Consider the following 13,984-nt stretch of genomic DNA (forward strand, 5'->3'; position numbering starts at 1 on the left):
CTGAGACTCTGCTCTAGAGCAACTAAGCCTGCGAGCTACAACTACTGAGCCCGCATGCCTGGAGCCCGTGCTCCGCAACAAGAGAAGCCACGGCAATGAGAAGCCCGCTTACCGCAAGGAAGAGTAGCCCCTGCTCACCACAACTAGAGAAAGCCTGCGCGCAGCAACGAAGACCCAATGCAGCCAAAAAGAAAATTAATTAATTAATTAATTTTTTAAAAATGCAGGCTCCAAAACTCTTCCCCCACTTCCCCTGAATCATAATCCAAATTTTAACAAGATCTGGGTGATTCACATTTACATTCAAGTTTCAAAGGCTTTGACCTAGAGTTTGCAGATTCCTTCCAGCCAGGAACAGGGTTCTGCAGAGCTGAGCAGGCAGTTGAGGGGTACAGGACTGTGGGGATGGGAAATTAGGGCAGAGATTCAAGTCATCAAACCAGGGTGCCCAGGGAATTCCCCAGTGGTCCGGTGGTTAGGATGCTGCACTTTCACTGCTGAGGACATGGGTTCAATCCCTGGTCAGGGAACTAAGTTGCTGCAATCTGCGTGGTGCAGCCAAAAAAAAAAAAAAACCCAAAACAAAGAAAACCCAAAAAAATCCAGGGTGCCCAGAGGTGATGGCTGCCTTCCCCCACCCTTGCTCGCAGGTGTTTGCCCACTTCAGCCATTCTTTGGGGTCTGAGGAAGGCATATGGTTTCCCAGCGAATCATCTAATCATGGAAACTTAGTTTCCTACTGCCCACCCTGGATGGCAGTCTCTTTTACAATCATCCCGATACATAATGTCCCAGCAGCTGTTGAAACAAACATCGTTGTGGTGTGACGTAATTGTTCACGACTGTAGTTCAGAAAGTTCTGCTGAAGTTAGCCTTCTTGTCCCTTCCTCCCATTTGTCCTGGTTCTACCTCCAGAAACACATCAAGTTTATTCCTGCTTTGCACTGTGTGCAAATACTTGAACCTGGTTTTCCTGTGCCACCAGGTTCCTCTCCAGGCTAAGAGACCTCTCTACCTGGGACGTCTTCCTTGGAAGCTTTCGTTCTGGTTCTCCCCCCTTACATCCTGCAGGCATTTCCATTAGGGAAGGGGAATGGGGTGGATGTAGCTGAGGGCTGCAGAGTCTGGCCTGTCATTAAAGGGACTGGGAGCCCCTGCCCACCACCGGCTGCCAACAGGATCTCGCTGTCATCCTCCATTCTAGATCACGAGGAACAAGAACTCCTTACCATTAGATGTTGGGAACCCCTGCTCTTGGGGGCTTATATCTGGTCTGTCATCCCTGACATAGGGTGGGGACAGTGGAATGGTGACCTAGCCTGCCCCCTTGCTAGGATAACACACTTCCCTTTACCCACCCTTTCTGGTGTTCAGACCCATCATATGTACCTTGAGGCTGGAGATTATATCATTCCATTTTGGGGGTGCCCCTTTCATTATAGCCGGAGGAGAAGGGCTAGGTCACTCTCATTTGGACAGCAGTACACCTATTGGAGTTTTACATACCTTCATACCAGCTTTAAACTGTGCTTTTTCATCGTGTGATGGGCTGATAGCTGTGACGTTCTACTTCATGGCAGGGTGTAGGATTCTGTTAGACATCATGTCTGCACGTCGGGTACCAGTTGCTCTGTACACTTGAGTCGTATTTTATGGAAGGTGTAAAAGACTTGCAAAGAGCTCTGTTTTTCAGGCCTCCACCAAGGGTATGGTCAGTTTCTGCAGCATAGAGCGTGCTCTCAGCCCTGCGGTGGAGACGACAGAAGGGTGTGATGTGGTCCCACCCAGGAAACTTGGCAGTCTGATTTGAGAGGCAGGGTGCATTTCTGTTCGAATCCCATGGCTAAAATAAAGTTATATAAGATATCATAGTAGAAATTTCTTAAAAGCCTACCCTGAAGTCTTTACCTTTTTTTTTTTTTTAATTAGAAAGACAATGAGCAAGCTTCAAACATCGACTCTTCCTACCTGGAGTCTCTTTTTCTATCCTGTCCCAGGGGAATTGTGCCATTTCAGGCGGGTTCACAAAACTACGAGCTGAGTTTCCAAGGTAAGTCTTTGTGTTTGGCAGTGGTGCCTGTCGCCGGAATCCGGCCTGTGGCGTCCGCGTGGGAGTGGGAATGGAGTAGCTCGGCGTGCTGCGCGCAGGACCAGGGTTCTTTTTAGCAAGGCAGGCAGTTCAGTGGGTGGGAGCCAGTGGCGGTCAGAAGACCTGTCCTCTGGAGCCTCGGCTCTGACGCAGAGTAGCTGGGGACAGCACCGAGCGCCCTGTAAAATGGGGGCATTGGATTACGTGGTCTCTGGGGGTACTTCCGGCTCTGCCATTCTTTTTTTTTTTTTTTAAGAGAGTGGTTGCTTGAGGATAAACAGCTAGTTTTTTTTTTTTTTAATTAATTAATTAATTAATTAATTAATGGCTGTGTTGGGTCTTCGTTTCTGTGCAAGGGCTTTCTCTAGTTGTGGCAAGCGGGGGCCACTCTTCATCGCGGTGCGCGGGCCTCTCACTATCGCAGCCTCTCTTGTTGCGGAGCACAGGCTCCAGATGCGCAGGCTCAGTAATTGTGGCTCACGGGCCCAGCTGTTCTGCAGCATGTGGGATCTTCCCAGACCAGGGCTCGAACCCGCGTCCCCTGCATTGGCAGGCAGACTCTCAACCACTGCGCCACCAGGGAAGCCCCGGCTCTGCCATTCTTAATTTCTGATTCTAGGTGGGCTGCTTCCCAGACTGAGGCAGAATTTTCAGGTGCTGGTGACTGCAGTAGAGACCTTGGGCCTGTAGGTGCCTTCTGAATTTTATTTTATTTTATTCATTTATTTGTTTATTTTTAAATTTATTTATTTTATTGTATTTATTTTTGGCTGCGTTGGGTCTCCGTTGCTGCATGCGGGCTTTCTCTAGTTGCGGTGAGCGGGGGCTACACTTCGTTGCGGTGCGCGGGCTTCTCATTGCGGTGGCTTCTCTTGTTGCGGAGCACGGGCCCTAGGCGCATGGGCTTCAGTAGTTGTGGCACACGGACTCACTTGGGATCTTCGCGGACCAGGGCTCGAACCCGTGTCCCCTGCACTGGCAGGCGGATTCTTAACCACTGGGCCACCAGGGAAGCCCCCCTTCTGAATTTTAGAACCTTGCTGTTCCTTTTAGGCTTCATCATCTAGGTCAATGGTTTTATCCATCACCTTTTCTAAAGACTTTGCCTTCCACCATGTTTATTTGAGCCTCCATAGAAAGATTTTCTGGTTACCCTCTACCCGTCTGTCTGTTGTGTTTAGTAAGCAACCAGGGCAGAAACTGCTATCCTTCTGAATGTACTGTCCCATCGGCTGCATCCATGGGACACCCCCTGCGTGTGGTCAGATACTTGCCTTTTCAGGACCCAGCCCTGTAGGTGCTTTGAAAGAGGTAAAGGAGATTTTGTCAGGTCCTTGACATTCCCAGGTGGTACCTGAGATTTGGGTCCTGTACCAATTATGGTGTGTTAAGTCATATAGCTTTGAAGGGCCATTATACCAACTTCTGTGGAAAGCAACCTGGCAATACATATCAAGAGATATTAAAATATGCTTGCTTTTTTATTCTCTCAGGAATCTTTCTAAGGAAATAATTCACAAGGAAAAAATAAGCTATAGGCATAAAGGTCTCTGTTAAAGCCTTACTTATAGTACTAAAGTAGAGGAATAGCCTGTGTACCAGTAGGGTAGTGACTGAACACATTAAGGTATTAAATTTCAGTGGAGTATTGGGTGGTTGTTAAAAATTACGATTATGAAAACTGTGCAGTAAAAGCAAAATTTGATATTGTTAAATGAAGAAGACAGACCCCCAAGTTTGTATTTCTGTACTTTTCGGTTTTTATGTTATATTTAAAACAGAAATGAATTTTTAAAAATTTAACGTGCACGATAAGTGCAGCAATGTATGCATGTGGACCAAGACTAGAAGGCAATAGAGAAAAATAAAAATCTCTTCTGGGGCTTCCCTGGTGGCGCAGTGGTTGAAAGTCTGCCTGCTAATGCGGGGGACACGGGTTCGAGCCCTGGTCTGGGAGGATCCTACATGCCGCGGAGCAGCTGGGCCCATGAGCCACAACTGCTGAGCCTGCGCGTCTGGAGCCTGTGCTCCGCAACAAGAGAGGCCGCGAGAGTGAGAGGTCCGTGCACCGCGATGAAGAGCGGCCCCTGCTCGCCGCAACTAGAGAAAGCCCTCGCACAGAAACGAAGACCCAACACATCAAAAAAAAAAAAAAAAAAAAAAAATCTCCTCTGTTGGGGTCAAATTAAAAATGGGCTTAAATTAAAAAAAATTTTTTTGGTGGTATTCCCTGTGGTGAAATGTGGTGGAGAGATGAGAACCAATATACCTTGCTGCTGAATGTGGAGCAATTTTAGTCCCATAATTTTGTTCACTTGGTTCATAGAAACCAGCTCAGAGAAGTTGGCAGTGTTCCAGACTATTTTCTTTCTATTTCTTATCTGCTCTTACTCATTAGACTAGTATTAGAGTGTCAGTTGTGTGCTAGGCCCTGTTCTGGATGCTGGCAAACCAGGCAACTTCAGAAAATACTTACAGCTACGGGGAAAGTGAAGCAATGTGATGAAGCAGAAAGAGAATGGAGGAATCATGGGAGGGAGCCTGCTTTTATCGGAGGAGGAAACTTTGGAAGGGAGGGGGCAGCCCATGCACATGGGAAGGAGGTGTGTAAGAGATGAGAGCAGACGTTGAACCTTAAATATTTTATGAGCTGGAAACCTCCAGAAGGTTTTGAGCAGAGGTGTGGCATGATCTGATTTGCTCTTTCTGTCGTTCTTTGTTTGTTTTGTTGATGTTGATGTAAAACTATACTGAGGCATAATTGCTGCAATAAGATGCATCCATTTTAAGTGTGCAGTTGGGTGGGTGCTGACAAGTGCGTGCAAATACTATTCTAATCAAGATCTAGAATGCTCCCATCAATCCAAAAAGTTTCCTCATGCCCCTTTGCAATCGGTCTCTCCTCTGCAACCAATTTACTTTGTGTCACTATAGATTAGTATTATCTGTTCTAGAATTCCATATACATAGAACCTTGTAGTGTGTACTCTGCATATGGCTGACTTTTCTCACTCAGAATACTGTTTTTCACTCATCTATGTTGTTGCATATAGAGTAGTCCTTCCCTTTTCATTGCTGAGTAATATTCCATTGTAAGGATATACCATGGGGCTTCCCTGGTGGCACAGTGGTTAAGAATCCACCTGCCAATGCAGGGGACACAGGTTCGAGCCCTGGTCCGGGAAGATCCCACATGCCGTGGAGCAACTAAACCCCTGCGCCACAACTACTGAAGCCTGCGTGCCTAGAGTCTGTGCTCTACAACAAAAGAAGCCACCGCAATGAGAAGCCCACGTACCGCAACCAAGAGTAGCCCCTGCTCACCACAACTAGAGAAAGCCCTCGCTCAGCAACAAAGACCCAACACAGCCAAAAATAAATAAATAAATAAAATTAAAAAAAAAATGGATATACCATGGTTTGTTTAGTCATTAACCTGTTGATGGGTATTTGGGTTGTTTTCACTTTTTGGTTATTGTAATAATGCTACTAGGAACATTCACACGCAAGTTCTCATGTGGATGTAGCTTTTCATTTCTCTTGGGTAAATACTAAGGAGTGGGATTGTTGGATTGCATAGGCAGTGCATGTTTAACTTTATAAGAAACTACCAAATTGTTTTCTAAAGTGGTTGCACCATTTTATACTTTCACTAGCAATGTACGATGATTTACTTTTTAAAGAACTCATGCTGGCTGCAGCTTAGACTTAGGTGTACAACATGCATGAATTGAAAATGACATTTCACATTTGAGGTAGGAAAAAACTTCTAAGATATAGCTACCACATTCCAACCCATAATCATTGATGCCTGTCATGGGTGACGTCTTGTAATCTGGCTGCCCTAGCTCTCTTTACCACATGACTCTGATTTAAAGATTAGATTAATTCAGGAATGCTCATTTACCTCTGTGTTTTCTGGGTCTTATACTAAGGGCAGTGAAGAATACAAGTTTTTATCATGAGTAATTTCCATCCAAAAGGATTTTCTCGATTCGTACACATACAGTTGAGTCATGAATATTTGCTGTGTTACTAGCCTCTGAAAAATAACAATAAATCATTTCCTAGGACTGATTCTTGATTTGTGTTTTCTTTTTTCTGTCTAAAGGGATGATTCAGACAAACATAGCTTCCAAGACCCAAAAGGATATCGTCAGAAGGCCGACATTTGTGTCTTACTGGGATGTGGAGCAGGTGAAGCGCGGACAAGAGTGAGTGTCTTGGACGCTGCTTGCTGGCACACATTTGACGTGTTCTCACACTGATCTTATTGAGTCACTCCTGAATCTGGACCCCGTTTTCTGAAATGTTCCTGCTCACATAACACTGCAATTTCCTTTTGCTTTAACAGTGAGTGAGGTACTTACTTGCTAAGCGGTACAGCGTGACTGAAAGAATTCTAGAGCAGGAAGTCTGTCTTTCCCTCCAATTCCCGGGGGACTTTGGGCAGCTCTCTTACTCTGGGAGCAGCTTCTTCAGCTGTGAACGGCTGGTTGTTCCTAGGAAAGAATCAAATGCACAATTACTGGGTTTTTGTTTTGCTGTGGCTTCTTCTGGGTATCTCTAGTCTTGTTGAGTGGATTTATAGGGGGTGGGAGGCTGAGAAAGAAATGGAGAGAAAAAAGGGATGTGGTAGCTGCCTGAGTAAAGGTTTTGGGGAAAGATAAAGTTGACGAAAGGGGATTTGAAAAGGAAATTTTGCTGTGGGGCTTCAGGGTGACTCCTCTGTCTGCTCATGAAACTCAGTCAAACCTACATTGCTCATGAACATTTTTGGAGTTGGATTTTTTTTCCCTGGTGATGAGTGATTATGTAAAACAGACGTCAAGGCAGGTGTGAAGTCGGTGTTCTAATTAGGTCCTTTTGGTTGTAAGAATTAAGGTATTCCATGGAAACGGGAAGTTACTAAAGGGATAAACGTGGTGTAGTAGGGAAAACAACGTTTTACAAGAAGCCAAGGCTGGGGAGCTGAGCTCTCTGCGGGCCTTAGGACTGGGAGTTGGGTCCAGTGCTGCTTTAGGACCTGAGCAGCCTGAGGTCACAGATCTTTGCCTGTGACCAGGTTAACGGCTGGACTCTGGAGCTACATGTCTAGGCTCAGATTCTGCCTGCTGCTTATTAGCTTTGTGGATTTGGACAAACTAATCACTCTGCATCCCCCCATCTGTAACATGGGCTTGATCCTAGTACATTTGTCAAGTAAATCTTAGCTGCTTTTCTTCTTATTCTTATTCCCCTGCTAAGAGACTCAGCAACCTTATCTATATCTATGTGCATATCTGTCTTTATATCTCCTAAGACTTTTCTCTGGCTAGTGCTTGACAATTTTAACCTCATTATTTCAATCTTTATATCCCTTCAGCTGTACCTTCTGCCGCTACTACCCAGTTTTCTCTGAATTTCTTAATTCAAACTCCCAAGAATTAGAATCGGATCAGCCTAGCCAGCTAAGGTTCCCTCCAGTTCTTTTAACATTCAAATGAATAAAGTAAAAATATCGCAGGGTTGAGAGGCGTCGAGTACACTCCCACCTGTCTCCCCTAGCATAATCTTCCACCTCTTCCGTCCCCTCCACAAATATCAGCTCCTCAAAGCTCTTGAGATACTCTGTATGATGAATGGTACACAGTGATACTAAACAGTCAGCTAAGTGAGTGAGTGAATAAAATGAATTGAGAAAACTGTTCGTGGGCGGTTGTGGAGAGAACCAGCTTGAATCCTGCTGTCATGAGCCCAGAGGGGACACACTGCTTTAGGACAGACTAAGGGCTGTGAGTGTTATTCTGAACAGCCCGAAGAGAAATGAACTATAGCATTGTTGATGAGCTCCTTACAACGTATCAATTGAATTTGTTCTGCACTATACTGGTATAGTATGGAAATTGGAGCTTAAAATATAAATTGGGGCCAATTTCTTTCATTCCAAAAGAATCTTCACTTTACAGAAGGGGGTCTTTAAAGAGTTGTTTTCCTTAAAGCATTTTTAAAAATTTAATTTTCTCATTATGGAAAATTTCAAACTTAAAATTGTACAATAAACCCCTATGTATTGTACATGTTAGTAGAGAACACCCACGTGTATGGTTACTCTGAAATACAGTTCATCCAGGAAAGGCAGGATTCTTTTCCCTATACCCCTATTTTAGTGTTTATCACTTGACAAAGAAGCTGTAAGACAAACTTACTTAATGCTAACACATTAGGACTGTTGAAGGTTAAGCAGAAATGTAAAAAAGAGTCAAGGCTTTTACATTTTAAATCAATGGGAAAATAACAATTTACCAAATTATGAATGATTACCACCTTTTTTAAAAGCATGATTACTGATATGTGTGTACCAGGAATATGCAGGGATGTAGTCCAAAGAAGATACAAAGGGGAAGTTTTCTGAGGAACCTCACCTTAGTTGAAGTTAAGCACAGAAAGTGATTTGGGCACATGAAACAAGGAACCAGGTGAATTTCTTTCTCTGGCTTGTTTGCAGCCATCAGCAGGTGAGGACCCAACCAGAGCCTTTCATCTCGATATTTCTTCCTCAGCGGAACACATGCGTCTCATCCTCGAATGGCTATGAGGTACTTGGTTTTTACTTTTTAGTGGGTGAATTGTTTAAAGATGGGACAAAGTACTTTGCTATAAATGTGTGTATTTGAATGAATGAATGAGTGAAGGAGTGAGTGAATCGCTTCTGCAAAACCCTTGAATCAAGATTCAAAGGATGTGCCACTTTCCCAGAGAGCAAGTCTACAGGGCACGTCACTGTTTCCAGAGTCCAGGCACACATGATCTCCTTGGGATAGATCCTCACAACAAACTTGTAAAATAGATATTCGATTCCCTACCTTACAGACGAGAAAACTGGAACTCACAGTAAGAGCGACTTGTCATTAGTCGGAGTTAAAAAGCAAGTTTCTGTGGGAGCTGAGGTGTGCCTTACCTCATCACCTCGCCTGGTTGGGGCGAGACTCTTCCTGGATCATTTAGCCTCCACATCAGACTCCAGCTTTGGGTGCAGGCAGCTCTGCTTGGGCTCCTTGGGTACCTCCAATGCCTCTGCCCCTGCACTGGCTTTAGGCAGGGAACTCACCAGGTCATTGGACTAAGTCACACACCTGGGGATGGGGTGGGGACGCTCCGTTTGCCTTCAGGCATAATGCTCTGTTAGCCTGAAGTCAGCCTGAACAGACGGGCTTCATGCCGTCTAGTTCATCACTGGAATGAACTGCCAGCTGTGGAAACCCTAAGCCAGCTTACCCCATCTGCTGTCAGAGGCCTGGCAAGGATACTCCATGACACAGGGAGCCGCACATATGGACGTATCATGCCTTAAATGTTTCCTGTTTCACACTCATATATTTAAAAATTTTTTTTAGTTGTTTGAGATCAATAATGACTCTCTGGAATATGCCAAAGTGAGTGAGCGTTTTAAAGCTTCCATGAAAAATTTCAAGATTGAAAGGATAAGGAAGATCCAGAACGCAAAGCTCCTGAAGGCTTTTGAAAGGTTGGTGGCCACATTATCAGGTTTCTTGACATAAAGTTTGAAAGGATTAGTGAAGATCTATCTTTTAAGATTTATATTCACTGGTTCATTTTAGTAGTCAACAGTTTCTTCAATCTCTAGTTGTGTTTTCATTGTGTCCACTCAAGCTTCTCTCTTTCAGCTTTAGCTTTACAATTAAATGCTTTCATGTGTCTATCATTTAAAAGTTTTCATATATTTATTTTTTACAGCCGTTGCCTTAATGTTAGTAGCTCCATTCTGAAAGCTAGCAGAATAAAATTTTAAGATGATTAGACTTTAGTTGGGATTAATGTTATTAACTGGATTGGATGAGGAATGTTCCTGGTACTAAGTCTCACATTTCCTCTATTAGGAAGAAAAAGGAGATGAAGAGAGACGAGCAAATCCTGTTTTGTGCAATGAGACGCACCCATGTAGAGTCTATCTGTGCGAATAATTTTGACTGGGTCTTACATGGAATTCGTGACACCAAATATGGAAAAGGTTTGTATGGGATAGAGAAGCCAAACTAGTAGAACCATCACTCAGGCTCTACACATGCTCCTATTATGAGGTATATGTAATTATTTTGTATTAACCAGGACATCCAGGCTTTTACAGTCATGTAGAGAAAATAAGCTCATGTTAACCTGAAATGTCCAAATTAGAGTGGGAAATTGCCGTGGGACTTGATTACTGCACCTTAGCCCTGCTTCCCTCCTGTCTTTTGTTTTGCGGGAAGGGCAGGGCCGGGAAACCAAGGCATCTCATACATCTTGCAAAGTACTCCCCCTTGTTGATGACTTTGTCTACCATTGCTACTCAGTTCCAGCCATGGCTCTTCCTGACCTATGCACATCCTATTGCCACTGCTAGGTTCTAATCAAAGATGGGAGATGAGGCCCCTCCCATCTCAGACCACACTGGTGGTTACACAAAATCTTTTCAGTGCTTTCTTTTTGTTCCTAAATTCCTTCATGCAACTCAAAAACCAAAAACCCAAAACCCAACCAAACAAAAACCAAGGAATCACTCATCTTTTTTTCTTTCTTTAAAAAAATTTTTTTTGTCTGCTTTGGGTCTTTGTTGCTGCGCACGGGCTTTCTCTAGTTGCAGCGAGCGGGGGCTACTCTTTGTTGTGGTGCGTGGGCTTCTCATTGTGGTGGCTTCTCTTGTTATGGAGCACGGGTTCTAGGCGCTGGGCTTCAGTGGTGGCAGCATGTGAGCTCAGTAGTTGTGGCTCGCAGGCCTACTTGCTCCACGGCATGTGGGATCTTCCTGGACCAGGGATCGAACCCGTGTCGCCTGCACTGGCAGGCAGATTCTTAACCATTGCGCCACCAGGCAAGTCCAAGAATCACTCATCTTAAGGGAACAAGTAATAGTTTATCACATTTTCAAAGGGGGCTCAACTCATATACCTAAGATTAAATTCAACGCCCCCCCCCCCAAAAAGCAAGAAGCCAATCAGTCAGTGAACAAATATTTTTGAGTGCCTTCTATGTGCTACATGCTGGGGACACAGTGGCGAACAAATTAGACATGCTCCCACCACCCCCCCACCATTATTTCACATAATTTAATGATTGCAAATGTTCAGCTGCTGTAGATGAAAAGAACAGGCCCTGTGGACACCTGATCTGGTTGGAGAGGTATTCCTAAGAACAGGTGGGGTTCACCAGCCTCAAAGAGTCAGGAATAATTGGTCCAAGACATGGCCACGCAATAGACTTGACCCCAGGACATGGGAAGCTAATGAAGGGTTTTAAGCTGGGGAAGGACTAGATGAGCATTTCTTAAGTTTCTTAAGTTTAAACACATCACTAAAACCTACCGAGAAATGTTTGGAGAAAGCGGAGTAAACATCTTGAGTGAAATATAACATGTGTGACATTTAAACCCATCAGTTTCTCATGAGTCTCTTATGTCAGAAGTCAAACAAATATTTCTCCTACAAAATGGAAATACGGTATATATATATACATGTTCCCAGGTCTTGGCCATAACTGGCTCTGATAGAGACATTCTTGGATGCTTAGTCTGTTTCTCCTCTTTTATGAACAGAAGAGTGCTGAAACGCTCTGAAATGTATTTGGATGGCTTGACAGTGTTACTCACTGGCTGTCATTCTTCCTTTAATTTGGTGAAAGGGGAGAGTTGTTCATGGCCAAGTATACGCCTTTGTGTAGCATGGACGCAAGAGGCGAGGATGGCGCCTGCAGTTCTCACGGATGTGTAGGGCATTCCTCAAGGGACTTTTCCCCATGCCACCCTCCCTTGTGAAGGTCAGGGAGGGATCCTGTTCCTTGGCCTGTCTCCTGTTACATGGAATTAGGAAGTGTTTTTGTTCTGTTTGTGTTTATTTTTAATGTTGGCTTTCCAGTCCTGTCTCCCATGATGCTGTTAATACGGTCTAGATAGACTGGTATGAACCACTGGGTCCATAATCTTAAAAAAATCAGGCAGTTATCTTAAAAGAGGCCAAGGGGCAGATCTCAAAGAGATGGCTACTCTCTGAGGGGAAAAAAAAGAACCCCTGTTGCACGCGTGAAACCCCTCTGGATAGGCTGTTGTCTGTGTAATTTATACATGACTATGTGTAAGAGGCGGTAAGACATGCCTGGAAGGATAGAAGGGCTCTGGGTTACATCTTGATAAACTGGAGTTGGAAACCAGGCATGTAACAGGACGTAGAGGAGAAGAGTGGAAGGCAGGTGAGTAAGTGAGTTCCTACAGGCTGGAAGGTGGCCCAGAACTGATCAGACTGGATTGAGGAGAAGAACTGCAGCAGTTAGGTGAAAGCCACCCACCTTAACAGCAGAGGAGATTATAAAAACTCAGATTTGGATAAAAAGCAGAAGCAAAGTGAAATTAGAAAAAGAAGCACTTGTTTGGGGGGTGGCTAAGCAAGGAAGGACCTGTCCTGGTACCAACTGGATTCAAGACACTAGACGGGACATGTATAAGGTCAGGGAACATGTTTAGGATCCAGGGTGCAAGATTCTGCAACCCAGGTACCTCAAGATGCCAAACGGTTAGAAAGAAGGAAACAAAAATGTCAAGATAATCTGAGTGTCTATGTAGAAAACTCCAAAGAGTCTCCAGGGCATTGGAATGTTGGTGTTCTACCAGGGAGTGCGACACACGCATTCCTCTGCTGCTGGACTCCCCTGTCATCTCTGACTTTTAGCCACTGACCACCCTCTGGGCCCAGACCCAAGGTCCCTGAAAGACTGAGTCAGAGCCAAGTTGGCCCTTTTTGACTCTCAACCGAGAGAGGGTTCCTTCTCCTGGTCTTATTCAGAGTTCTTTCTAGTTAACAAAGTCTGCCATTTTTTTGCAATGTATTTCTAGATCCTATTTTGGTAATCAGAAGCTGACCATAATTCTTTCTCCTTATATACTCCTTCCAAGATTCTAATTCTCTTTGAGGCAAAGTATGTGTCTGGCTAAATGAAGGATAGTTGTGTATAAAGAATCGGAGGGAAAAAAGCATAATATTTTTGACAGTATTATCCCATTACATCAGTTATACTGAATGCATGAAAAAATGAATCAAAGTAGACTCTAGAAAATCAGCACATTGTGAAGTCTAAGTGTGATCTCTAGGACAAACAAAAGCTAGCTAGGCAAAAAAAAAAAAAAAGTCGAGAGAAGAGTGTTTACGAAGACGAGAGAGTGACAAAGGCCAGGGAGGCTGTGGACAGCACAGCACAGCACACCTAAGGTGTGGTGAGAGTGACGAAAGATGAGGTTGTGGCCGTAGGTTGGGGTCAGATCCTGAAAGACCTTGCAAGCCATGCTAAAGGGATGATGGATTTTATCCTGAGGACAACTGCAAACCACCAATGGCTTTAGGAAAGAAATGACATGTCTCTGGCTACAGTGTGAAGAGAGGATGGGCAGGACCAGGATTGCAGGTGGCGAGAACAATTAGGAGGTTGTCTCAGGAGTCCCGGCCAGCAATGAGGGTGGCCTACAACCACGCAATGGCAGGAGTGGGGAAGAGGATGTTGGGTTTCAAAGGATCTGTTCTTTGAAAGGGTTATTTGCAACAAGACGGAGTCCAGGTCTTAGGAGAGTGGGCTAAAAGGTTGGGTCTTTGGTTTGGATCATTTAAGCATATGTAGATTCCAGATTATATAAGCATGATTTAAAAACAACCGATGCTGTGCTCGCTTCAGCAGCACATATAGTAAAATTGGATCGATACAGAGAAGATGAGCATGGCGCCTGCTCAAGGATGACACGCAAATTCGTGAAGCGTTCCATAAAAAAAGAAAAGAAAAAAAAAAAAGGAGAAAAAAAAAACTGATGCTTTCTTTTAAAATCAGTTATTTAGGGTGATGGTTACTCTTTTCTCAATGGAGAATGATAAAAATATCCTC

General features: G+C 44.2%; 1 protein-coding gene and 1 non-coding gene across 2 annotated transcripts in view; both read left to right on the forward strand.

Annotated features, from left to right (window-relative positions):
• The window catches only part of ZC3HAV1 (zinc finger CCCH-type containing, antiviral 1), a 62,767-nt gene that overhangs the window by 41,815 nt on the left and 6,968 nt on the right, over positions 1-13,984 (forward strand). The window contains exons 8-12 of the mRNA XM_059933251.1: positions 1,930-2,050; positions 6,201-6,303; positions 8,577-8,667; positions 9,466-9,596; positions 9,970-10,100. Coding sequence (XP_059789234.1) covers positions 1,930-2,050; positions 6,201-6,303; positions 8,577-8,667; positions 9,466-9,596; positions 9,970-10,100 — 577 coding nt within the window. The remainder of the gene's footprint in view (positions 1-1,929; positions 2,051-6,200; positions 6,304-8,576; positions 8,668-9,465; positions 9,597-9,969; positions 10,101-13,984) is intronic.
• On the forward strand, positions 13,768-13,874 carry LOC132372303 (U6 spliceosomal RNA). Its single transcript, XR_009505171.1, has one exon. It is a non-coding gene; the product is annotated as a U6 spliceosomal RNA (small nuclear RNA).

This window comes from Balaenoptera ricei, chromosome 9, assembly GCF_028023285.1.
Source record: "Balaenoptera ricei isolate mBalRic1 chromosome 9, mBalRic1.hap2, whole genome shotgun sequence".
In the NCBI taxonomy this organism is placed as follows: domain Eukaryota; kingdom Metazoa; phylum Chordata; class Mammalia; order Artiodactyla; family Balaenopteridae; genus Balaenoptera; species Balaenoptera ricei.